This window comes from Herpailurus yagouaroundi, unplaced genomic scaffold, assembly GCF_014898765.1.
Source record: "Herpailurus yagouaroundi ecotype Mexico unplaced genomic scaffold, PumYag 199, whole genome shotgun sequence".
Lineage (NCBI taxonomy): Eukaryota > Metazoa > Chordata > Mammalia > Carnivora > Felidae > Herpailurus > Herpailurus yagouaroundi.
Window position 1 is genome coordinate 13,975,068 of NW_024412430.1, and position 27,226 is coordinate 14,002,293.

General features: G+C 43.7%; 1 protein-coding gene across 1 annotated transcript in view; it reads left to right on the forward strand.

Annotated features, from left to right (window-relative positions):
• SMARCA2 (SWI/SNF related BAF chromatin remodeling complex subunit ATPase 2) overlaps positions 1-27,226 on the forward strand; it is a 185,551-nt gene that overhangs the window by 61,946 nt on the left and 96,379 nt on the right. The window contains exons 15-23 of the mRNA XM_040449259.1: positions 1,683-1,830; positions 5,679-5,842; positions 7,197-7,263; positions 7,938-8,048; positions 10,695-10,937; positions 12,337-12,450; positions 22,328-22,435; positions 23,028-23,114; positions 26,757-26,803. Coding sequence (XP_040305193.1) covers positions 1,683-1,830; positions 5,679-5,842; positions 7,197-7,263; positions 7,938-8,048; positions 10,695-10,937; positions 12,337-12,450; positions 22,328-22,435; positions 23,028-23,114; positions 26,757-26,803 — 1,089 coding nt within the window. The remainder of the gene's footprint in view (positions 1-1,682; positions 1,831-5,678; positions 5,843-7,196; positions 7,264-7,937; positions 8,049-10,694; positions 10,938-12,336; positions 12,451-22,327; positions 22,436-23,027; positions 23,115-26,756; positions 26,804-27,226) is intronic.

The following is a 27,226-nucleotide window of genomic DNA, read 5'->3' on the forward strand; positions in this document are numbered from 1 at the left end:
CCCTCTTCTCCCGGTGTTCAATTGCTGGCTCCATTCTTCACCCCAGCCATCCTCTGTGTCAGCACTTTGCTTGTGTAGCTCTAATATTAAGAGAAACCTTGGAGGAAATAATATGCAAAATACAACATTTAAAAACATTTTTTTAATATTTATTTTAGTTTTGAGAGACAGAGAGAGACAGAGCGAGAGTGAGGGAGGTGCAGAGAGAGCGGGAGACACAGAATCCAAAGCAGGCTCCAGGCTCTGAGTTGTTAGCACAGAGCCTGATGCGGGGCTCAACCCATGAACCATGAGATGATCTGAGCCAAAGTCAGACGCTTAACCGACTGAGCCACCCAGGTGCCCCGCAAAATACAACATTTATTTATTTATTTATTTATTTATTTATTTATCTATCTATCTATCTATCTATCTATTTATTTATTTGTTATTTAAACATTTATTCATTTTTTGAGAGACAGAGAAGAGAGCACAGCAGGGGAGGGGCAGAGAGAGGGGGAGACACAGAATCCGAAGCAGGCTCCAGGCTCTGAGCTGTCAGCTCAGAGCCCAATGTGGGGCTTGAACTCATGAAATGAGAGATCATGACCTGAGCCGAGGTCGGACACTTAGCTGACTGAGCCACGCAGACGCCCTGCAAAATACAACATTTTAAAGTGATGAGGTTTCCGGGCACCTGGGTGGCTCAGTCGGTTGAGCATTCGACTCTTGGTTTTGGCTCAGGTCATGTTCTGATGGCTTCATGGGTTTGAGGCCCGCGTCAGGCTGTGTGCTGACAGCCTGCTTGGGATTCTCTCTCTCCCTCTCTGTCTCTGCCCCTCCCCCACGTGCACTCTGTCTCCCTCGAAATAAATAAATATAAATTTTATTAAAAAACAAATAAATAATAAAAGGGATGAGTTTTTTTGTTTTTTTTTTGTTTTTTTTTTTTTAGAATTTTTTTTTTCAACATTTATTTATTTTTGGGACAGAGAGAGACAGAGCATGAAGGGGGGAGGGGCAGAGAGAGAGGGAGACACAGAATCGGAAACAGGCTCCAGGCTCTGAGCCATCAGCCCAGAGCCTGACGTGGGGCTCAAACTCACGGACCGCGAGATCGTGACCTGGCTGAAGTTGGACGCTTAACCGACTGCGCCACCCAGGCGCCCCAAAAGGGATGAGTTTTAAAAGAAACACCCAGAAATAGGAAATAGGTCCCACATTAGGAAACTTTGTTTTCTCAGTCTGCCATTCCTCCTTTACCAAAGGTCTAGAACCCCACCCCCACCTTTGATGGTCCTCACTGCTTGTGGAATAAAATATCAGCTGGTTAACAAGACATAGGAAGCTGAAACCGGCCTGTCTTTCCTATCCCTTTGCTCCCTCTCTCAGCTGCTGGGCAAGCTCATGCTCGTATCGGTCATTGGAGGTCAAGCGGGCCTGCACTCAGACCCAGATTCCACTACTTTTTATGTGGCCCAGACAAATGAATTAACCTCTGTGAGCCTACAGCTCCCCACAAGCGTAAAATGGGGATGGACATTACTCAGTCTACCTTGCTAATTCTGTGAGGGTTACAGATTGTGTATTTGAACTAGAAGACAGGAAGTAGGTGATCGATACACTGTACTCACTGCAGCTATTTTAGGCTCCCCATTCAGGCACCAAATTATCTGAGGATGATTCTCCACTCTCTGTCCCAGGACAGCGAAGCAAGACGTGGATGATGAGTACAGCATGCAGTACAGTGCCAGGGGCTCCCAGTCCTACTACACGGTGGCCCATGCCATCTCGGAGAGGGTGGAGAAGCAGTCCGCCCTCCTCATCAATGGGACCCTGAAGCATTATCAGGTAATGGGTGTGGTCTGTGCCCTCCTGGCAAGTCACAGTCTTGTACCTAATTTTCGTCGGAGTGGGTCTTGCACAGGCGCGTGTCGATTGCTTAAGAAGTTTGGTGATGGAAGGGGCGCCTGGGTGGCTCGGTCGGTTAAGAAGTTTGGTGATGGGGAGGCATTTGGGGTCCCATTGTTAAGATGATTCTCTTCCGTGGTGCCTCCCATTTTTGTTTCAGAGCACTTCCATTTTACCACCTGACTAGGGCATACCCATTTTCTCTTCCATGATTTTCGGGTGAATTGCATCTTAAGGAATATGGGCTTTAACATTTGGAACGGTTTTCTTGTGGGTCTCTGCACAATGGGAAACCCAGCCACATTCTGTACGTACGGGAACATCTGTGCCTCGTCTTGAAGTAAATGAAGCGTTTTTTTCAAAACTTGCATTGGTGGCTAGAGTTTAATGCCATGGATTCAGCTTCTGGGAGCCGCTGTCTACTATATGCTTTTTTTAAGACACCATAAAATGGGGAGCTCTGGTGAAAAGTATACTGTAAACATAACAGACGTTGCATTTGACCTGTTGGAATAAGGTCAGCTCCTGTCTTCTACCTCCTGCCACTTTGGTGTTTCCCAAAGTGTGTTCCTTGGAACATTTGTCTCAGGAGACGTACCTTAAAAAGAAAAAAAAAATGTTCTGTGGTCAAATAAATATGGGCAATACTCTCAGCTATAAGAAGGATTATTGCATAATTTAATATCGCAAATTTGGATGCTTAGGAGCGTGTATAGAAGCCCTTCCTATAAATACCAGGCATAACCCAGGACTATCCTGAGCCAAGCAGACATATGGGCACCTTGGAAGTGACCCTCCTGGTAAGCCCTGCTGTGCAGGAGCGCATTCACGACTCTGCAAAAATAAACGTGTGACCTATGATTGCACATCAGCATCCTGCAGTGAAATAACTTTAACTTCCTAATCCCCAAATTTCTTTGACCACCAAATTTTATGTTGATATATCCCCTATTAACATGCTATAAAATTAGTGTCTTTTGGAATAGACCTCAGGAAGTATTGGTTTAAGTTGTCAGACTTCTTGGACTCGGCTCCTGTAAACTTTTTTTTTTAATTTTTAAAAAAATTTATTTATTTTCAAAAGAGAGAGAGCCCTAGTGGGGGAGGGGCAGAGAGAGCAAGAGAGAGAGAGAGAGGGAGCGACACAGAATCTGAAGCAGGCTCCAGGCTCTGAGCTCTCAGCAGAAAGCCCGATGAAGGGCTCCAACCCACGAACCATGAGATCATGACCTGAGCTGAAGTCAGACGCTTAACCAACTGAACCACCCAGGCGCCCCTCCCCTAAACTCTTAATACTGGGCACTGTGCTTGCTGCCATTGTCAGGGGTGAAGGTTGCATTGCCCATTGCCACAGTCCCCTTCTCGATTGGAATTAAGGTGCCAGCAGTCTGTACCCACTGCTGCTTTTGCATCACCGGTTCGAGTATCAACCTGATGTAAAAGGTGAATTAGTGATATTGCGAGAATAGTTTTGACCTTGGGGATGCTCTGAAAATCTCCCCAGCAGGAGCCCCTGGAGCCCACTTGGAGAACCACTGTTCTGGCTGTAGTAAGGTCATGGTTTCTCCAAAGACCATGCTATTTTCACGAGGTTCCAAGTTGTTTTCATCGTACTTGGCATAGATGTCAACTCAGTTTGTTCTAGTAAACTGTTGTCGGTCTGCACGGAGAAGATGCATACTTTGGAATATTCATAAATCAGTGTTGATGCCACACTGATTTCCTCCCGCCATCCAACACCTTTCTAATCCCCTGACATCACAGTCCTTTCACACCTGTCTCCCCGGTTTCCGGTTGTGGGCTTCATGCCCCTCCTCCTCTCCAGGCCACTGTAGATTTCCTGAGCATGCGCATCAGACCCCTTCCGGGTTTTCGCTCCACGGAGTTGCTTCTCCCAAAGCTGCGGCTCAGCGCCTTCCTGGATCTCTGTCCACGCGTTAGCTTTCTGTCACCTTGCTCCTTGGCACATTTTTTTTGTGTCATTAATAGTTCTGTAACCCTGGCACTGTGGATGGGGGTGGAGGGGAGGTTCTTCTGCTGCTTCCCGGGAAAGCCGCACAAGTGTGCTTTGCTGCCCGAACCCTCCAGTTCTGCGGTCTAGGGAAATCCAAATCCCTTCCTACAGTTTCATGACTTTCTAGTCTCCTGTGCTGCCCACTCGTGCTCCTGTTTTATCTAGGTTGAACGCAGATGCAAAATTCAGCCCCTTTGCCAGTTTTCATTAAAAAAAAAAAAATCCACTAAACCACTGTTCAAATGCTTTTGGCGTTTAGTTGACTTTCCAAAAGGTCTGGTGGTCTCAGGGTCCTCTTGCAGTCATGCAACCCCTCCCACCCGCCACTGTGGTGGCCACTCATTTCCCCTCTTGCCTTCTCTGTCTTTGCCCGTGCCCTCAGAGCCCTCCCTGTGTCTCCCATCTCCTGGTGTTGCTGTCCTGCAAAATCCTGTAGGATGATTGGGCGTCTTGCATGGTACAAGGTAGCCCAAGTGGCCTATGGAGGTATTTCTGCAGACCTGCTCGATACAATTGCATATATGTGCTAGTACTGTTTTAAGTAAGCTTATAGTATTTATATGTATGCCACGTACTTTCAAGCACTTCTTAGACCATGTGTATGTGTGAATGCCTTTTGTCTCCTCTTGGAGTGGAAACTTCTGAAGGGAGGCATGCATCCTCCACACCCCGCATCCGTCTTCTCTACCTCGGTGCATGGTCCTTTGCACAGAACAGTCACTTAATAACTAACGAAAATCATTGAATTACTCGCTTTGTTCTTACATAAAATAAATTAAAAGGAACATTTCCCTAAGTATAACTTCATCAGCAAGCTAAATTGGTTTCAGCAGATATGCGTATTTATGTGTTTGTATATTTATTCACATTTACTTCTGTGTAATATGTAATACATCATCTAGGTGAATAGTTCTATGTATTATGTAACATGTAAGTGTGTAAATGTATATCACGTAAATAAATACACTAAATTGCTTCTACCATTGAAATCCAACATGTGTGGGATGGTAGTGGTATTGGTGGTTGGGGGAAGGAAGTGGAGCAGTTCCGTATTTTCACCCAAGCTTTCTTGTAGTTAACACAGGAACCCCAAAGCCGCATCTCTGGTGCAGAGCTCTTGTACTTTAAAAATCTGTGGGACCTGTTTGCAGGTAGTCAGCTTCCAGTGCGCTGCCCATGGGGGGCACCCACATTGCAAAGTGGTGCCTGGGAGCTTTTTCTCCACAAGGAAATGTGCTCCTGTGGACCCAGCAGCGTGCCCCTGGCTCCCCGGTCACCCTGCTTCCTCCCGGAGGGGATCCCGCCCCAGGGGAGTCTCTACGTTGCCAAGAAGGCTGTTTCTAATGATCTCTGATCTGTGTGCCAAACCTGCCTTCTGGTTTGTTTGTCTCTAATCCTCACATTGGCTTTTTGTTCTTGGAGTGGTTGGAATGGATTTTAGTTTGGGTTTTCTTCATTTATAATCACTGTGGAATGTCATATACTGTGAAATGCTAAGTAGGGATGAGCAGGAAAGCTGCTTAAAATCCCACCAGTATGCTGCAGCCCGTCATTTCTAAATCTGATTAACACTTAGCACCTGCCAAGCAGCCGGAATGATTACAGGCTCATATTTTAAATTCTTTTTGTGTTGGTGCTTCCCCCCACTTGCCTACTGTGGGAAATGCAACCTACGGCACCGAGGAGTTAAGAAGTCACAGCCTCACTTGAGTTGTATTAGTATTAATTACCTGTGCAGATCTTGGATAATTGAAGCAATTACTCTTCATTTCAGCTCCAGGGCCTGGAATGGATGGTTTCCCTGTATAATAACAATTTGAACGGGATCTTAGCTGATGAAATGGGGCTAGGAAAGACCATACAGACCATTGCCCTCATCACTTATCTGATGGAGCACAAAAGACTCAATGGCCCCTATCTCATCATTGTTCCCCTTTCGTAAGTAAAGTCATTTATTTCGCACTATCTTTCCCTAGGTTGTAGATTGCCCTCTTAGTAGCTCATCTTTGTTTTTTCATTTAAGGCAGAATTTTAGCAGGTCGTGGGATTACCAAGAGCATCTAATCTGGATTTAGGTTTTCACTGCCCACCCTCCCCCTCAACCCCCAGCCTCTTTGAATGGCTGTTTAAACACAGGACAAAGTGATTTTTATCAGCCATTAGCCCTGTAGTGTACACAGCCTGCACAGGGCACAGTTAGGTCTTATTCATGGTGACACCTTAAGTTACTCCCGAGGTGGAAAGGCTTGGACATATTTTTTTTTTTAAAGATTTCTTTGATAGCTTTCCCTTGTCCCATTTCCAAAAGGTTGCAGAAATTCAAAAAGTATGTCTTATTCAACCTGTCTTCGCTGTATCTTTTAAAGCAGAAGCTAAATCACAGTCGTAACTGAATTTTGCATTAAATTGCCTTTGGTACATGCAGGTTAATTTCAGCCATCAGGATGGGTCTTGCTGTTCTCCATTCAGTTCCCAGAGCCTGGCCCACTGTGCGTCTCCTCGGAGGTCTTTCTCTGACTCTTCTGAGAGAAGGAATACCTGTTCAGAAGAGCCCCCCTTCCAGAATGGGGTCTCTGGCTGTCGGTGTTAGATTACAGTTTTAGTCCCTGAGATCTTTGTCGATCCCAGTGTTGGTACAGTCTTGGACCTTGAGAAAAAAAGGATTCTGGTTTAGCCTTTGCAAATTCGGTCCAAACAAGGACTATTTGCAAGCTTTCTGAATCTGCATTATCCAAATCCGTGGTATTTAGACATCCTTTGTATTATATCTATGTTTCAAGTATATATTTTGCTCTTTACCTATATTGTTCATGTTTGGACTCCTTTATTACGGTGATGTTTTCAGGGATTTAAAAAAAAAAAAAGGGGGCATTCAATGTTTTTCCCTTACTCTATCTTCACATATTTATTTAATATTTTCATGTGCTTTTTTATAAAATTTCTTTTTCCTGACTCAACTTTTCTGTGCACTTACATGGCTGCTTCTAAAGAGTCCCCACATCACTCTGACAATTGCTAAGGTTTTTCTTCCCCCTCTATGTTTATGCATTAATTTTTTTTTTCCTTAGGAGATTTCTTAGGAACACACACACACACTTGTCATGCTTTGGGGCGTCTTATTCTCCACTTATCTCTTACTTCCACACCTTTAAAAGAGATACTTAGTTGAGATAATTTATACTCTCTAGCCCCTTTCAAGGTGAGGCCTGAGCATGAATAAGAACATCTTTTTAACCACTGATTTTTCATACAAATGTCTTTTTCTCTGAATGTTTTCTTTTTTGTTCCATAGGACTCTGTCTAACTGGACATATGAATTTGACAAATGGGCTCCTTCTGTGGTGAAAATTTCTTACAAGGTTTGGAATGCTGTATTTATATATAAATGTGGAGAAGCAAAAAATAGACCCTATTTTTTTTTCTTAGTTCCATACGCACATCTGTGAACTGTATTTGGTTGTAAAGTTTTGTCATGTACATCATGTACCAAACAGTGTGAGTTAATCATCCCAAGAAGATTACTGTAATAAACCATAATTACTTTCAGATAGTGAAATGCAGAAGAAAATTGTTAATTATCATATTGCGAGGTTTCTGATGAGAGTAATACAAATGACAAATATCGCGCATTCCGCGTGCCTCTATGCCCACGGTTCCCGCAAAGTTCGCAATTACCCGGACGCTCGGGCTGCCTGCTGCACGGTCCCATAGAAATGAAGCATTCCAGCAGGGCAGCAGGGTCTCTGCTACCTCGAGGTTGCCATAATTTCCTTTTCTCTCTTTCCCCACCCTCAGTTTTCACTGGGAAAGCCTGTCTGTGAGGGTCTGAAAACTGTCCAGATGTGTGCGATTTTGCCAAGCACTTTCTTCCTGGATAATGGATCTGTATATGATAATGCATATATGTGCAATTCTCAGTCACGTGTCTGGGCTCCATTAAGCCATGAATAGTGAGACAAAATGCTCACATTACTTCCATTGGGATATATATATATATATGTATATATGTATGTATGTATTTCTTTCCATTCAGGGCACCCCTGCCATGCGTCGCTCCCTTGTCCCCCAGCTGCGGAGTGGCAAATTCAACGTCCTCTTGACTACTTATGAGTACATTATCAAAGACAAGCACATTCTTGCAAAGGTATGTTTGAAAAAAAAATTCTTTTACCTCTAATTATGGACCATTGCACTGGAGCGTAAAGTATTCCCCAAATTATACTCGCTACTATAATTTGATCATTAGATGGCTTCTCTCCCTTCCCCTTGCCCTCTCCCTCTCACTGTCTCCCTCCCTTCCTCTCTCTCTCGCTCTCGCTCTCGCTCACCTGCAGAGTCAGATATATTTTGGTCTTGGGTTTTAATTTTATGCATGCTTTTTTTTGGGCATATGTCATTGATTCTGCTTCTCTTACCTAGCCTCTCATAGTTAATGAGTTTACATCTCCTAAGAAATTCACCTGGGCTCCCTCTGCAACTCTTTTTCTCTCCAGTGGCCCTGAACCTGCTTGTGGAAGAAATAATTGTTTTTGCTGCCCTGGGTTATTGTCAGCCGCGTGACTTCATTCCTCTGGTGCCTTTGTCTCTCCAAAGATGAGTGGGCACCTCTCCATACGAACATTCATCCAGGCTGGGGCTTTGGTGCTATTCCTGTGTTAGGTTTTCCTGGTAAAATAATGGGCTATTGTTTGAATTACTCTGGGCTGTTTCTCTATTTACTTGAAGCTGAGAGAGGCTTGTTTTTCCACCTGCAACCTTCATGGCTCTTAATTTGTACGTCCTAAGTTGTCCTTTAGCCATAAAATAGAAAAGTGTTTTTCACTTATATCACCTTGCCTCCTGATGCATTCTTGCCGAATGACAGAAATACATTGGCTCATGGGAGCAACTATGAAAACTTCCTTTTGTTTTCCCCTTTGGTAATTTCTTTTTCCCCCACGGTGCTACCGAAGTGCTATAATCTGAAACTAAGTGATGGCCAGAACTGAACGGAATCCCTGTTTCTTGGACCTGTTCTTTCTCTGCCTTAAACCTGTGCTCTGGGAACGGAGTGCTCCCTTCGTGGCATCACAGGAAGTAACATACAGGAAGTGTGCTCCCAGGGGCGTTTAATAATTGAGATGACAGTGGCAATAGTGCTGTGTTCCTGCTCCTCCGGCTCAGAGATGAATTTGACATTGAACATGTCAAAAATGACATGTTTTCAATATTACTGCGGGAATGTGTTTGCACATTTGAGATTCTTTAAAAAAAAAAAAAACCACCCTATCACATCTTCTGCGTATGTATTTCAGAATTCATCAGAGATGCCTGATAATGAGATGAATTGCTTTTATTTGTTACTGAGGCTATAGAAAGGGATAGTAATATTTTGCCCAAGCAGAAGACCTAATTGGTAAATTAGCAAATTAGCAAAATCAGCGTTCCCTGATTCCTTGTTTGTTAGGTCATAAGCTAAATTAGGAAATTAGATTAGAATGCTTACTTGAATACATTTTTATCTGCTGGCCTCTTTTCATGCTGTTGGTAAGCTTGGGACAGTTGTCCGTACAGCTTGGTTCTTAAATGCTTTTCTTAGAAATGGTGAAAGAAGAGTAAACAACCCCAAACTCTGGTAGTTTCTTTTACCCGAACGTCCCAACCTGGCGGATGATTTTATTTCTTTTCCCCCGATTTTACCGTCACTTCTCATGAGGAAGGCAGGAACCACCTAAAATACTTTGCTAGTCTCCCTCCTCTCTCTGGGAGCTTTGCAGCAGGATCCAGGGACATCTGAGCACCGGATGCTTTTCTTGGCCATTTCCACTGTTTTGTAGGGAATGAATAGGCTTAGTGGCACATTCCTTATTGTTCTCACTTAAAGAAACTGAGACCAGTGACCTTGAAGAGGGCTGAAGGGTAAGTTGTGAGAGAGGAAGGGGCCGGTGTCTAGTAGACTTAGGAGGGAAGATTGTGTCATATGGCCATTCTTTATTTTTAAAGCAGTAGTCATGCTGGGAAAGAAGATTGTGTTTAATTCCGAAGTTCTGACACAAATAGAGGGATGATATTTTAGCATTGTCTTCAGTGCTAGTGAGTATGTCCTTTCATTTTAGCTATCTCAAAAGAGTGATCCTAGATCTGGCAGGTAAGGAATTTGTCTGAACCGAGAGACTCCAAGTCGCCAGATCTTCTTTTTTAAGAGAAGCTGGATGTCCAGATTTTTATGTGAAATAATTCCAACTTTTAAATGTTAGCAACTCATTCAAATTAAAAAGAAAACAGAACACTGAGCTGAGCCAAGCCCCAAAGGTACTAGTCAGCCAATATAATAATAGAAACGAAGGCATGAAGCCGGAAGAGCTCAGCTCTAAGTACCTGCTGACGCCACCTTGGAACACCAGTCAGTAATCTCTGCTTTAAGTGGAGAGCTCTATTCTGTACTTTCTAGGAGCAGAGGCAGCATGAACACCAAATCTGAGATAGCATCAATAGGAGGGGTGTTGGGGGGCGAGACACAGGAGCTAGTCCTGGCCCGACCACTTCATTCTGGGCTAAGTTCCCTTCTTTGGGAAGGGCGGTTTGGAATCACATGGTCCCTATGCAGCATTGTGGCTTTGACGTTCCATCATCACATGACGTCTTACGTGATCCATCAGGTATGGGAAATAGACTGTTGAGATTCTTTTATCCTAGGGGGAATCACACTGTATTATGCACAAAGTATGAATTCTTTGGTTTTCCTCACCACTGCCTGCCTGTGGTATTTTCCCTAGCTCACCACATGTTGGTCCTTCGTCATGTGTTGCAGATTCGGTGGAAATACATGATAGTGGATGAAGGCCACCGAATGAAGAATCACCACTGCAAGCTGACTCAGGTCTTGAACACTCACTATGTGGCCCCCAGAAGGATCCTGTTGACCGGGACCCCACTGCAGAATAAGCTCCCGGAACTCTGGGCCCTCCTTAACTTCCTCCTCCCCACGATTTTTAAGAGCTGCAGCACGTTTGAACAGTGGTTTAATGCTCCATTTGCCATGACTGGAGAAAGGGTACTGGTCTAACTTTTGTATTTTCCACGTATGGGAATGAAATGAACATAAGGAACCCAAAGCCAAGAATGTTAGCGCCACAGAAAGCCCGTAGGGTGGTTTACAGTGTTGCTTACTTTACAGAGCTAATCAGTGGATGCATATGTTCTCTTTCCAGGGTTATTTTCTGTCCTAAGAAAATGGTCTAGGATCCTAGAATCTAGGTCCTTGGTCTTTTGCCAACATGTTAAGTAGGCCAGCAGAGAATGTTCCTGACTGTTGGAATGTTTATCTACAAGGGCCACAGGGAGGATGAACGGGAGATATTTGTTGAATCAGTTTAACCAGATCAACCGAACCAGTTGAGCACAAACCTTAAAACAGATATTTCCTTGTTGTAAACTTGGGCTTCTCGTCAAACTATATCCCCCTGAAGAATTTGTGTGTAAAACTGAGCTAGTCCACACTAATTCTCTGTACACATTTTTTTTTTTTCCGGCTTTTGTGTGAGCCTCAGTTTTGTGTCTATATAAATGCTCCTCAGATCCCAGAGCAGCCATTTTCACATTCCTTATTTTCATTCCTTCCACCATCAATTTTTGTCTTGGAGCTCATTTCTGAAAGGAAGACACGGGCCATTGCAAGAAAAGAAATGGGCACCTGTCCTTTTGATTAGCGGTTTCTTAACTGTGGGATTGAAAAGCCACTTAGAAAGCTGTCGAGACATTTATGTTGGGACTCTTCAGCCCTTGAATTTTGAAGTACGTTATAGGGATCTTTGCCCTTTGTCAGAAATTCAGTGGCTTGCCCGCGTGGAGAAAGCAATGCCAATGAAATCTGCCCCCTAGAGGTTCATAGAGGAAGGTGACACAGAGGTTCTAGACGAGGTTATGTATACAGAGGGTGGAACGAGATGAGGGCAGAGGAAAGGAAGAGTGAGGTAGAGAGGCTTGGACGCTCAGCAACACAAACTAGATCTGCTCTCTTTTTCTTTTCATGTTCAGGCCACATGGCCTTGGTGTGGTTCTGCATCGGAGACAATCCAAGTTAAGAGCCTAGCTTAACGCTTCAGCTTCAAGTGAGAACACACCAACTCTTGCCCCTTCCCTCGGGTTCTGTCTCAGTCTTCAGTAAGGCTTTGTTGCAATCCTATCCAAAAGATTCTCAACTGGGAAGCTGGGGGCTCTGGCCCCTTTTCCATGGAACTGCCCATGAAGACAGAGACACCCATTTAGAGTCCATTTTATTACCACCTGGCACGTGGGAAGAGAATTCAGAGGTAATGAATGACCTGGCCTTCGTGCTGCACATACAATTTCAGTCGTGCACTGCAACAAATAAGAAAGGTAGCCTAAAGTGTTATTAAGTGAAACATCATGAAAAAAAAAAAATGTCCGACTCACCTGAGGTTCTCTTGTAGGTGGACTTGAATGAAGAAGAAACTATATTGATCATCAGGCGCCTGCACAAGGTGTTGAGACCATTTTTATTGAGGAGGCTGAAGAAAGAAGTTGAATCCCAGCTGCCAGAAAAAGTATGTTGCAAAATCAAAAAAATGGTGGCTTCTCTCTGCACCTTCAATTGTGTTTCTGTAACAGCAGGCTTGTGTTTGAGTCACAGGTGGTGTCGCGGAAATAGCGTGATGTCCTTTTTTTGTTTGATAGAAGCTAGAGATTTTAGGGTAGGGAGAGAAGGGAAATTTTGGTGTCTCCAGTCCGGTTTCCTAAGGCTCTGGGGCAGATTTTATAAAATTAGCAAATTCATAGAGTCTGCCTACATCTTAGCTTTAGCTTACCTTCCCTTAACCTTGTGTTCGTTTAATGTTATACTGTAACTTTAGGGTTTTTTTTTTTTTTTTTTAAGTTATTGGCCTCATTGAGTTTACTCTTGCAGGAGCCACAGAATTGATGTGCTGGTGAGTCAAACAAGGACATGAGTTTGGGTCTTGAATCATCAGCAAAAGGCCTACTAGACATTTGCCAGGTTTCCTAGAAATTTATTGAATGCTTGTGATGCTTGTGATGCCACTGTTCTGATAGTAAGTGAAAAACAAGAGTTCCTGCAAATTATAGACACATCATCTAATTATTCTTGGACATGGATTTTGTCCTGCACCATAAAAAGTAACTTCCTGTGAACCTTTTAGGCAGGTGTTTATCAGGACTTTTCAGTGCCTTAGAATGTCTATTCAGCCCTTCCCTGCACATTTTTTGGTTTGACCTGGGTATTAGTTTAATATGTTTCTGATCCTATTTTGGAAGCACACACTTCTGAGTTCTAAATTATATTGTCTTAAAGATAGATTGTTTGACATTGTATATGACTTGTATGAGATACTTGGATTTGAGTTTTCTCCATAGATGAGCCAGTTCAGAAATGTATATTTTGCATCATTGTGTTTTTCTGTGTAAGGGCTCTATTTTTTTGGACAGATTGGCTCATCCTGTTCATTTTTTAAGTGGGAGTTGACAGGGTAGTATACAAAGCTGATCTCTTTATTAAGACCGAATTCTGTTCCTAATTTCCCTACTCATTAACAGTCAGGAAAAAGAATTAAAAATAAATACAGTCCTTATATCATTCTTATCCCAGCAGAAGACTAAATAAGTATTTTATTTTGCTAGTGAATGGATCCTGGGGATTGAATGTGGTTGATATTTCTTTGACTTCCTGTGGTCTTGGTGTCTTTGGGTAATCCCCTTACTGGACCGTACTTCTTGAATAAACTGGGGCATGGGTCCATTGGTCAGTGGCCCCCTCTAACTACTTGTCATTATACTGTTACTGAGATCCTGAAAGGTATAGAAGTGGATGTTAATAATTTTAACGTATCCTATACTTCTTTTGTTTCATTAGAAGTATAAAATAAAAGGTAACTAACCGAAGTCCTTCATTTATTCGTTTCATAATACTTGTTAATTTTGTTTACTTACTTCCAGGACTGGGTAATATAGACAGATTTTTAAAAACACATCACATGGGGTACATGGCTGGCTCAGTTGGTGGAGCATCCAACTTCAGCTCAGGTCATGATCTCACAGTTTGTGAGGTTTGTGGGGTTCGAGCCCCACACTAGGCTCTGCACTGACATTGGGATTCTCTGTTTCCCTCTCTTCTGCCCCTCCTCCGCTCGCTCTCTGTCTCCCAAAATAAATAAATAAACTTATAAAAAAAATCTTAAAAAAGAACACATCACAAGCTGGAAGTATGCCCTGTTTTAAGAAAATCCATTATATAAGGCGCCTGGGTGGCTCATTCAGTTAAGCATCCAACTGTTGTTCAGCTCAGGTCACGATCTCACGGCTGTGGGATCGAGCCCTGTGCTGGGCTCTGCACTGAGCATGGAGGCTGCTTCATATTCTTTCTCTCTCTCCCTTTGCCCCTCTCCCCTACGTGTGCATTCTCTTTGTCTCTCTCTGTCTCACTCTCTCTCTCTCCCTCTCGCTCTAAAAATAAGTAAATAAACATTAAAAAGAAAAGAAAACCCATTATATAAAACTCCCAGCTTGCCCAGAATAAGGGTTATGGGGTGATCAGTTTGTGTCACAGAGGAATTCTTTGCTTTACTAAACTACTTTTTTTCACTGTTCCTTTCACAAGAGAGCTTCCTGAGTATGGATAAACTTAAAAAAAATTAGGATTCGATTTTCGAGAGCATGTCTTCTGCATAAACTACACTTTATATTCTTTAATACCCAGAGTATTATTTGAGGTATGGTACATGCCCTGTATGTGGTATATTATCTGTGGATAAGCTGCCTTTTGTGGAGGCAGCTGGTGGAGTAGGAATAACGGGCCCTGCCTGCCGGAGCGGACATGGGTCCCCCACGGCCTGTCTCTTACTAACCGTGTGGCGTTGGTCAGTTAATCCAGTGAGTCTCTGTGCTCCTCTCAGTGAACTGGAAAATAAATAATACCTGCCTTCCTACAGTCGTTGAGAGGATTCATGGAGGTGGCACTTCTAAGTCTCAGCCTGGCATGCGATACACCCTGGACCAGTGACAGTTGCTGCTGCCATGTTCCTTACTGTCTACACGTGTTGCTCTGTCTGCTGCTGACTTGAAGTTCTCCTTTGTGTTCACCTCAAGTTCTTTGTCACCTTCCGCTCCTCCTTGCTTTTTCTGGGGCCCTCCCCCATTCTGTGCCCATAAACCTTTCCAGGTGAGTAGGGAGCTAATCACACTGCTTGTGCATGTAGCTGTCGATGTGGTTTGGCCTGTGTTCCTTCTCTTCTTTTTTTGTCTTGTTAGGCTTTTTTACCTGAGGGAAGTTGGTTGGCCATTAAAGTGGCATCCTGGGGTGATAAGGAGCTTCCTTCTGCCCCCATCTGCTTACAGATGGTGTATACACACACACACACACACACACACACACACGTGTGTTACATACATGTGTGTTTATATTACATATACATGTTACAGGTGTAATATAGCATACACCAACATAGAAATGGTGTCATGTACATATATGTATATTTATTACATACACGTGTGTATTACATATATATGTATGTTTATTGCACGCATGTGTGTATATATTACATACACATATTACAGGCATAATATATCATATACCAACATATAGATGGTATCATATACATAGACACGTGTGTATATTACATACATAGTGTATATATTACATATACATATCACAGGTATAATATATGCCAACATATAGATAATATCACATACATAAACATAGATGTATACGTATTACATACACTTGTATTTTACGTATACATATTACAGATGTGATATGTGTAAACATACAGATGATAAAATGTACACACACGTGTATATATTATATATACCTATTACAGGTGTGATAAATCAGACACCACAAACAATGTGTATGTCTTTCTCAGCCTGTATAAAGGACTGGATAGGAATTATGGCTGATGGTAGGAAAAGGCTACATATTCCATAGTAAGAATTCTCAAATGCTCTCATGAAACGCAACCAGTTAGGAAAGTGTTTTTTCATTTTATTTCTAACTTTACATATGATAAAATCTAGTCTCTTGGGTATACAGCTCTGTGGGCTTCGACAAATGCATAATCCTGTTAATCGTACCCACAGTCAAAATACAGAATGTTTCTACCTCCCAGACCCCCCTTCCCCACCTCCCCCCCCCCCCCCCCCCCCGATCCCCTGGCGCTGCTTGTTTTTAGCCAAATCCTCTCTGGAACCGTTAGCCTCATGCGACCCCTGATCTGTTTTCCATCCGTATAGCTTTGCCTTTTCCAGACTGTCACGTGGATAGAATCAGTCATCGTGTCTCATCAGACCTTCTGCATCTGGATTCTTTTACTCAGTACAGTGTGTTTGAGCTCCATCCAAGTTGTTGCCTGTATCAATGGTTGCCTCATTTGTATTGTTGAGTAGCTTTCTGGTCTGTGGTGCACCGTGGGGTGTCTGTCCATTTATTTGAGGGGACAGTTGGGTTGTTTCTGGTTTTTGATGATTGTGGATCCACCTGCTATAAACACTGTGCATGGGTTTCTGCACGAACGTAGCTTTTCATCTCACTCCAGTGGGATTGCTGGGTCCAGTGGTAAATGTACACATAGCTTTACAGGAAATTCTCTAAAAACTGACTTGTTTTCTAAGCTTCCTGAACCATTTTGCAGTTGCACCAGCAGTGTCTGAGCTGGGCGTTTCCTCCACATTCTCGTCAGTACTCTTTGAGTGTCATCAGCTTTCTTGACCTTTTTGGCCATTTCAACCGGGGTGCACTGATACCTTGTCATAAATTTGCATTTCTCCATTTTCCACTGATGTTGGGCATCTTTTCATGGCTTATTTGGCCTCCATATACCTTCTCTGATGAAATGGTGCTCAAATCTCTTGCCTGTTTTTTTTTTTTTATTGGATCGTTTCTTATCGTTGAGTTTTAAGACAGAAAAACTCTTCAGAATACAAAATATATTCCATATGTATTAAACAGTAATTCTGTCTAGTGTAGCTGGAGTAGGCTCAGGAACCTGTACTCCCTCTGACGAAACTAAAACAGGCATCTAAGGGCCAGAATTTTGGGATGTGCAGCCCTGTTTCATAGAAAAATTAGCTCGAGTAGGTGAGTTTTTAATAAAAATTTGTTTTAATCCATGAGTATTTAATAATGTAATAAGTCTAATGATCCATCTAATGAGCAGCGGGGATGTACTGTCCCCCCAGTGCCTCCAACACCACCACCAATTTGTCACATGAAATCCATTCCTTCCACTCAGGAAAGAAAGGCAGTTCATACCAAAGGACGTATGTAAAACCTAACGTAAACTAAATAAAAATTGATTTTGCGATTTAGTCCCCATTTGGGGTCGTCTATGCTGACTCTCCACTTTGTTAATTCATACAATCAAGAAGCAACTCTACTTGCAATCGGCTGTGTACATACTGATGTCTAAATATGCTCAAATATGTGTACGATGCCTGAGGTTGACTAGAGGCTGACCTGCCCAAAATCGATCCTGATTTTGATGTCATCTGTGTAAAACCACAAACAGGCTTCCCTTAGATGGGCAACTTGTATCTTCCTTATATAAATCCGTGGAGTGCTTGATGTGATTAATCATTACTTCGGGGCTCTCACACCACAGATTCCAGAACTTGAGACTTGCAAATATTTAATGTTATTGTTTGGAAACCTCAGTTCAGAAAGTGGTAATATGTCACACAGCGTAGTCTACATTGCTTGTGCCAGTAACATATCCTTTCGGGAGGGAAGTTGAAAGTGAAGAGTAGTATTCAGGAGGAAACTATGGCTAAAGCTTCAAAACTTTTATGGGGTTGTGTGGAGCAGACTCTGGGCCAGTACAATCATCTGATGTGGCTCCTTGTAGGGACCAGTTTGGTCATTTACTAACATAAGAATTCTTAGGAGACAATTATTCTGAGTGTAGCTCAGTACCTCGCTTTCACACATGAACAAAAATAGCCCCAGTGGCCCTCGCCAATCTCACTTGTTGGGGGGATTCTCCCTATTAAAGAGGTACAGATTTCATTCCTGCAGCACCGGCATATCTCAACGAACTTCTGCGTTCATGCCACAATCAGGTGCCATCACATCTCTCGGACCCGGCAGTTTAAGGGGCATGAGCATCATAGAAACTTCTTTCACTTGGTTCCTCTTGGTCTCTGTGTCTACTTAATAATCGTTCAGGCTGCCCTTTTCTCAACACATACCTTTCATTGCCTGCCTGCTGTGTGTATGGCTGGGCTAGAAGATGTGGGAGCCACACCAGAAACAGACATGGTGTGAGAGGTCAGACATGGTGTGGAGACGAGGTCTACTCACCTTGAACAAGGACATGACCATGAAAGGCAACATCATCCAGCCCATGTGGATGAGTAATGCAGGCATTCAAGCACTCCAGGGCAGAGGTCTCCAGAGCAGGCGCTTCAGGGAGTGTGTTTGGGCAGGGGTGCGTACTGGCAGTCCATTGGGGTATGGGAAGAAGGTTTTAGAACTTCCATTTATACTAACTTTTTAAAAAAATGTTTATTCTTAGAGAGCAATCAGGGGAAGGGCAGAGAGAAAGGGAGACACAGAATCTGAAGCAGGTTCCAGGTCCAAGCCATCAGAAAAGAGCTTGACACGGGGCTCGAACCCACAAACCGTGAGATCATGACCTGAGCCAAAGTCGGACGCTTAACCAACTGAGCCACCCAGGCACCCTAACAAAGCTTCATTTTTTTTTTATTTTTAAAAGTTAATATAACCCAAGAATAAATAAACATTAAAAATATTTTGAAAAATTAAGCTTTCTTGACATTTAGCATACAGACTGGAATGGGTACCCATGCGGTGTGCACGGGAGAAATGAGTCACGTGCCCAGGTTGGATTGGGTAGGTCATCCCCAGGGGGAGTGTGAGGGGAAACACCACTACCCGGGCATCTGGCAGCCCACCCACCCTCACAGCCCAGCTTCTGCACTTCTTGCCTCCTGTGAGGCTATGCTGAGTTCCCTGTACCCAGATCAGAGGATGTAGGATGGTCTGATTTTAACTAACGCAACACTCCTGGCCCCCATAATGGACAAAGGACTTACAAAGATTCCACAAAGGACTGCGGGTTGAGAGCAAGAAGGAGAGCATAAGCATAAGTCAACAGTAAGAAAAAGGCAGTCTGGCCTCTCTTGCTCCTGGTGTGAGTTTTTATTAACCACATCATAGGGTAATTGGGCTGCAATCGGCCAAAAAAAATTAGATGTTATCAAATTGGACCCTTGAAATAAATTAGCTGCCCTGAACATTGATGACTATGCCCTAAGAGCCATGTGTGTCTTCAGATATTAAAGCTAGTGGCTACATATAATTCATAAGCAAATATATGGGCATGTGTTGGGAAGATGTGCTCTCGTATGTCTACCTGAGAAGAGGATGCCTTCAAAAAAGTTTAATAGTTGGGGTGCCTGGGCGGCTCAGTCAGTTAAGCATCTGACTTTGGCTCAGGTCATGATAACGTGGCCAGTGAGTTCAAGTGCCGCATCAGGCTTTGTGCTGACAGCTCGGAGCCTGGAGCCTGATTTGGATTCTGTGTCTCCCTCTCTCTCTGCCCCTCCCCAGCTCACGCTCTGTTTTGTCTGTCTCTCAAAAATGAATAAATGTTAAAAAAAAAACCTTTTTTTAATAAAAAAGAAAAGCTTAATTACTTCTTTGAGGGAAATGAAAGGGAAAATTGACTCTGATAGATACGGTAATTGGGGAAGAGATATACATGTATAGGTGTGTGTGTGTGTATATATATATACACACACACACACACCTATACATATATATATTTAAGTTACTTATTTTGAGAGAGACAGCATGAGGAGGAGAGGGATAGATAGAAAGATAGAGAGAGAGAGAGAGAGAGAGAGAGAGAGAGAGAGAATCCCAAGCGGGCTCCACACTGCCTGCTGCAGAGCCAGAGGCGGGGCTCGAACCCACGAACCATGAGATCATGACCCAAGCTGAAACTGAGAGACGCTTAACCGACTGAGCCACCCAGGCACCACTGGGAAGATACTTTTTAAAACCCTTAAGGTAGAATAAGATTTTTTAGAAAAGAGGCACTAAGAATAACCCCACCCCCACCCCAACCCCAGGCCTAGAGAAAAGTATAAAGTCAAACAAAACAGCTTGGAGTTGTCTGAGCAGGTACAGGGAGCAAACGTCAAATATAGTTGTGAAGCTTATGACAGTGATTATGATCATGTGTATCAGAGCAGCTTCTGCTCTTAGGTACCCCCAAAGGGTGCAGGGGAGGAGGGTGAGGGAGACTTCCCCTCTTAGATCAGCTGTTGGATCCTTGGGATGGGCTCACTTCTCTGCTGACCTGAATGCTGCAGGAGTATTTGGTTTCCCTGTCTGCATGGTGTCATCATATGTGCCTCCCGCTTCCCAAAGTCCCTCCCCTCCAGTGCTTAGCAGTAGCTAAGTGGTGGGAAGGGAGTTGAGGGATCTGTCCCTATATCTGTATCTGCTGCTCCCTAACGCACTTTATTTTTTTTTTTTTCCAACGTTTATTTATTTTTGGGACAGAGAGAGACAGAGCATGAACGGGGGAGGGGCAGAGAGAGAGGGAGACACAGAATTGGAAACAGGCTCCAGGATCCGAGCCGTCCGCCCAGAGCCCGACGCGGGGCTCGAACTCACGGACTGCGAGATGGTGACCTGGCTGAAGTCGGACGCTTAACCGACTGCGCCACCCAGGCGCCCCCCTAATGCACTTTAAAGCAAGTGGTGGCCATCCCTCCTGGCAGAGTAGCCTTGGATGGCCTTGGTCATCCTTAGCACAGAGCTGGAAAGAGTGACCTCTGTCTCCAGTCCTAACTCTACCATTAAATACCCTTGTCATTTTGAACCAGACTGTCAACTTTTCTGATGCTCAGGTTCTGTATAAAATGCAGACACAACATGTAACCCTCTCCTAGAGCTCTCTCGTATTGTGAAATAAGTGAAGGCACAGAACGCCCTTTGCACAGGGCCGGGTCCACAGGAAGAGCTCGGTGATATTAGCCCTTGGTGCCATTTTTATGCTTCTAACTTGTTGCGTGTCTGAACTTGTCTAATACTGCTCTTCACCATGGTCAAATTTCACCGACAGCGAACAGCTCTTGAAAAAGTCGACGTGCTGTGAAAACAGTACAGGGTCAGGTATCTGCAACAGACAGCCTGTTGTAAGTCCATTCTTATTTATGAAACTTGAACTTGAATTTCAATTTATGAACCTGAAATTTTGGTTTTTCCTCTCTGGCCAAGAAGGTCATTCCAAACGAAAAGCATATGGTAGGTCGCTTGCTTTTCTTAACTTTTCTGCAAAGACGCTAGCCTTTCTCCAGTCTTAGTCGGTGCATCAAAACAGGTGGCGGAAGGCTATTAATTGCCGCTCTAACTGGGCTGACAAAGGTGCCTTCTGACGCAACAACTGAATGAATATTCAACTTCTCTTCATCTGTGACCTCCTCGCCCTGGCCCTCAGAGCTGAAAATAACCTGATCGTTTTTAATCAGTTTATTAAACATTAGGCAGCTTGCTGATTGACTTTTAATCACATTCTGCAGATTTCTAGGCATTTATGTGACGTTTATTATGAAAATTGCACATTTGTATTCTGGGGATTTTTTTTAATAAAGAAAATAATACTAAGAAATAATCAAGGCAGATTTTATGCATTAAGAACGTGCTAGAAGTATTGCAGGTGCGTGTTAAGCCAAGGGCACATGAATCTCCTCCAACTGTTTTAAATTGGATTTTTTGCAATAGTCCAACTGGAGGCACAGGAGGCTTTGCTCTCTGTAGAAGGTCGTAAAGTTGCATCCAGTTTTGGATTAATTCCTCTCCGCACCCCCCCTCCTGCCCACCTGCTGTCCTCACAGGTAGTATTCTCTCATCTCTGAAAAGCAGAGATTAATGGTAGTCAACCTAGGGCTATTACAAATCTCATTTTTGGACCAGTACTGGGGTCGCTGTGTATGACCATTAAAAAAATGATTAACAGAAAATCTTGGGATATTGGCCAGTCGCTGTTTTTCTGTTCATATGAGAGAGGGTGTAGCCAGGAAACAGAAGAAATACTAAGAAAAAACTCTGTATGGGACATTTTTGAATTTGAACATTTTGCAAGCCCCCCCCCCTTTCTCAAATATGGAACAAGTCAAGAATTTTCAGAAAACATGACCCTAGCCTCAGTTACCTACAACCTTTGGAAGGTCCCTCCATTGATAATGGTATCTTTAGGAGTGATGACCGTGGTCCTCCCCCCCCCCCCCCCCCATCCCACCCTGCGCTCTGTGAATCCAAGAAGGGGAAACAGAGGCACCTGCAGGGCTCCAGAGAGTGCACCCGCTGCCACGCCTCAACAGCCTTCTGAGCACGGGCACCTTCTCCCCCCTCTTACCTACTTGCTGTTTCTTCTCGCCCAGGTTGAATATGTGATCAAGTGTGACATGTCAGCCCTGCAGAAGATTCTCTATCGTCATATGCAAGCCAAAGGGATCCTCCTCACAGATGGTTCCGAGAAGGATAAGAAGGTACATCACAGAAAATAGTGCAACTCAGGGTGTCATTATGCGTCTTCTCACGGCCGTGACATCACATACTGCCGGGACGCGTCCCTGCCAATGCTGATTTGTTAAAGCACACTTTGGGGCCTTTTCTCTAGCTCTTGTTGTAGCCGAAGGAAGTCTCTTAACCTCTTCAATTGCAAATTGCACTGGGGCATGGAGAACAGAGTGTGTTCCTCTCACCAAAATAGTTTTCAGCTCTGCTCATGTCACTTCTGCAGGGACTATATTCTGCCTAAGCGTGGGGTGGCATCTTAGAAGGTTTTAAAATCCGGTGCCGCTCCCCGGGCATCTGGTCTGTCTTCTCTCTCCAGGCTTCTGGGGAATAGACAGGTCGCAAAGCCATCGTCTCGACAGAATTCCCTCCCATAGGACAAGTTAGTCCCAAGGGAGACGTTTTATGTCACTCGGGAACAGCTGTGTAACAGGAGCTTTGGACCCCAAGACGCATAGGTTACTTAGAAGACCCTATGGCCCTTTCTATAAAAGCTTACTTTTTAAAACCGGGAGTATCTGATCGATTAATCATTTGTTCTGTCTTTATTCCCCTCGTCCTTAGGGGAAAGGAGGTGCCAAGACACTTATGAACACTATTATGCAGTTGAGGAAAATCTGCAACCACCCATATATGTTCCAGCACATCGAGGTGAGTCCCTGTTCTGCTCTGTGTTGAGTTTGATCCCGATCGCACTGTCCTGCGAATATGACTCTTACAAAAAGGCAGGTAGGAAAGAAGGAAGGAATGACAGAGGGAAGAAAGAGGGTTAAAATATGCATGGAGGTTGCAGACGTATGTTCTGATGGCTCGACAAGCAGAATTAACAAACACGGATTTTCTGGTTATGGATTCTCATTGGCACCAAGCACTTGAGCAGCTGGAATTTTATAACCAAGGGTTTAAAGTAGTGAGAAAATATTGTAAGCTCTGGCTCATTATGTGGGTTTGGGTAAGTGCTGTGAATTGCCTTGTTATGGTAGGAGCTGCGAAATTGAAGGTAATGATGAATACAGCCAGCTTCCTCAGAAGGATGCTGTGAAAAAAATATTAAAATAACGTATTTATACCTGTTGAAGAGGAAGACGTTCTCGAAACGTTCTTTGTAAAAGACGCTGACTTTGGTCTGTTGCTTCGATCTGCTTTTTATTTTATTTTATTTTTTTTTTCTTCTCTTTCTGGCTCCTATCACGACAGTGTAAATCCCGGCTTTTATCCTGACGCTCTAGTCTCACTGAGCTATTTTTAGGGGCGAGGACATTTCCCTCCCTGTTCACTGCGTGCAAATAAGTTTCCTAAATTGACAGAACTTCACCCCAGTGGGAACAATTGACCTGAGCAGGAAGGAAAAGGAGACAAACTATAGTCTCCCATTTTTCAGCGTTGCTGCTGATGCATATGGCCCTTGTGGCAGTTACACGCCAGGGCAGTGCCTGCTGTCCACGGCACGTGAGCAGGTGCTCCAGGGAACAAGCCACCGCAGGCCTCCAGTGCCTGCCCCCGTTCGTTAAAAAAGGAAATAAGTCCAAGGTTCTGGGAAATGAGAAATTTCATAATTACAGTATAAAAGTCGAGCTGCCATACTCCTGACTTTCAAATCGTCTTGACTTTGACGGTTCGTTTTTCTTCTCCCTTCTTTTTGGTAACCACGCTTGTCAGATAAGAGTATTTATCGCACATTCTGTGCCTGTCCTAGAAACCTGTCCCAGGCATCTTGATAACTGCTGTCACCACTGTTCATGGGGCAGAGTAGCTATAGGCTAACAAGTTCTGGATCCAAGTAAAATGGCAGCTGCAGCAATACTAAAAAAACAAACAAACAAAAAAAACACCCAAAAAACAAAAAGAAGAAGGAAAAAGATCCCACCGTCAAGGCACAGCTATTTAGACACAGAGTGAAGGAGCATCCGGTGGGTGCACCATGGGGCGTGAGGCCACGTCCCGGGCTACTTTGTTGTGTGACTTGGTGAAAATCTCTCAGCATCTGCAAACTTCAGTGTGCTTGACCTGTCATCTCATGGTGACAGATGGCTAAACTTCAAAGAAAAAATAAGATCGGAAGCATCTTGTAAATTGACAATATATATTAAACAGATCAAAGGTAGCAATGAATTTGTGGTGGATTTACATTGGTTTGTGACTGGGGGGGGGGGCGTGGGGAGCCAATAAAATGTCTTCATGATGAAAATGACTTGGGGTCATGTCAGGCTAACCCATCACCCACCCATTTTGCCCGCAAAACAATTTTAAGATATTTATTCGTATGCATAGAGGGGTTTGAGAGCTTACAAGTTAGGAAAATTAAGTGTCAACCTAATTTCATTTTGGTTCTCATGCAAAAATTAGCCTTTGAAACATGGGAGGTCATGTCAGGAAGGGGGATGACGTCTTCCTCCCTCAAGCTTTTCCATCCGGAGAACCTGAGGGAGAAGATCATCACAGGAGCTAAGTTTAAGTAACATGCCCTCCAATACTTGCATATTTACATTTTTTTTAATTTTATTTATTTATTTTGAGAGAGAGAGAGAGAGACAGAGCACGAGCAGGGGAGGGGCAGAGAGAGAGGGAGAGAGAGGATCCCAAGCAGGCTCTGCACTGTCAGCCCCGAGCCCAATGCGGGGCTCGATCCCATGAACCTCGAGATCATGACCTGAACCGCGATCAAGAGTCAGAAGTTCAACCAGCTGAGCCATTCAGGCGCCCCTTTACATTGTAAATAGCACTCAGTAGAGAGACAGTCTGATTTACATTTTTTTTTTAATCACAAAAACTTTCAGAAGCATCTTCCTAGAAAGGAGACTCAAGGTTTTGGCACACATAGCACCCATACAGCCCAGAGTCGGTGCACGCATTTTGCCTTTGTCTTTGTATTGTTTGCCCCACAACCTTTGTTCTTACAAAATCATACCGGAAGTCCAGCCTCTCTTGTGGGCTCACTGTTTCCCCGGAGCACCTGCAAGCCAGGGAAATGACAAACGGCACTTTTTTTAAATGTTTAGTTTTGGAGGGGGGGTGTGCAGCAAGAGAGGGGGACAGAGAGTCCGAAGCGGGCTCTGTGCTGACAGCAGAGAGCCTGATGGCGGAGCTTGAACCCACGAACCTCGAGATCATGACCCAAGCTGAAGTCGGACGCTTAAGCAACTGAGCCACCCAGGTGCCCCGAAAACAGCATTTTTAAAATGCTGCTAATTCCTCAACTTGCCACCATGCACCGACACGTACCATCTCTGTGGTTTTTACGTCTCTTGGAGATAGGGACAGAACCCAAAAATCTAGCCGGGAGTGGCTGCGTGTGGAGTGGGTAGGCCCACGTGGTTCCTGGAGTCAGAGCGGGATCTTTGGCCGTTGTCCATCGGTGTTGATCTTGCCAGTGGGGCAGCATCCTGAGGGGCTGAGCCCACCACAGGCGATGAGGGTATTCGAGAGGAGAGCCCAAAGGGGAAGATCTGATCCCCTTGGAGGAGAAGCTCCGTGGGTCGGAGAAGGAAAGGAAGCAGAGAAGGGTGACAGCTGGTGGCTAATGTGAAGGTGTGATATGCTTCCTTTCCCCACAGATGGTCTCCCTCTCCATAAAGCAGGAATGGAAACATCACATGGAGAACAGTCATTTATTTCTTCTGCAGGATCAGCGAGGAGGGAATTATGTGATTAAGCATTTCAAAATTCGATGTAACATTCCACCATTCTTTAAATCTAAAATTCTTTGTTTTGAAAATGGAAGCCAGGCACCTGAGGGAACAGTGTCCATTTATGGCCTTATCTGTAACAGAGGGAAGAAAAGCACAGTATGGGAGGATTTTAGGATGTCAGTAAACTCAGATTTATGATACAGTGCACCTGTTAAATATCTTTGCAGTATACATATGTGTATGTCTGATCCTGATTTGCTTATATTAGGCTTTTCCTCTAGTCTAGACCTAACTCCTTCGGGATAGATACTCAGTTCTTTCTGGGTCCCCCGTACCTGCCTGGCTCAAACCTGGGTCAGTGGACACTTAATCACTGTTTGATAAGTAAACTAATTTTGTCATCTCAGTATGAGATCCTGGAGATTTGCAGAAACTCCCAGGACACGTTCGTGGCAGAACAAAACTCCGAATTCAAAGATACGGGGTTTCTGGTTCATCGTCTAACAAGTATTTTCCTACTTATTAATTTTGTTTAACTATACTCAAGAAATAAATAGAACAACCTCACTACAAGAGTCATTATTAAGTTAATGATTTACATGTCGGGGTTTTGTTTTTGTTTTTTTTTTTTTTAATCATTGTTTTCCTCCTCTCTTTTTTAAAGGAATCCTTTGCTGAACACCTGGGCTATTCAAACGGGGTCATCAATGGGTAAATCTTAAAATTTCTTTTTCTTCCAAAAAGTAGTTAGTTATACCTAAACTTTTCCCTCCGTAGTGTTTCCTCTCACACACGTACGTACTGTTCTCCTGCTCAGTCCTCTCTCACCTCAGCAGAGGTGAGATAACATCAGCATTCTCTTTTATTTTATTGGCATAAATTACTCCATGCCTTAAGCATGTGGCTATTCAAAGGACCTAGATCTCATTTAATAGACTTAAGGGTATGCTCATGTCCTAAAAATTGTTGTGGAAGCTTCAAACATTGTGACTTATAACCGGTGGTGTAGCTTGAGCCGAAAAGAGAACTTATCATATTAAATTTAAAGTTGACACTTAACATGGACGTGCGTGAGAGGAAATGTCTCGTCTGCTATAAATATGGATGACTTTACAGTAGTTTGTCAAAGTATGG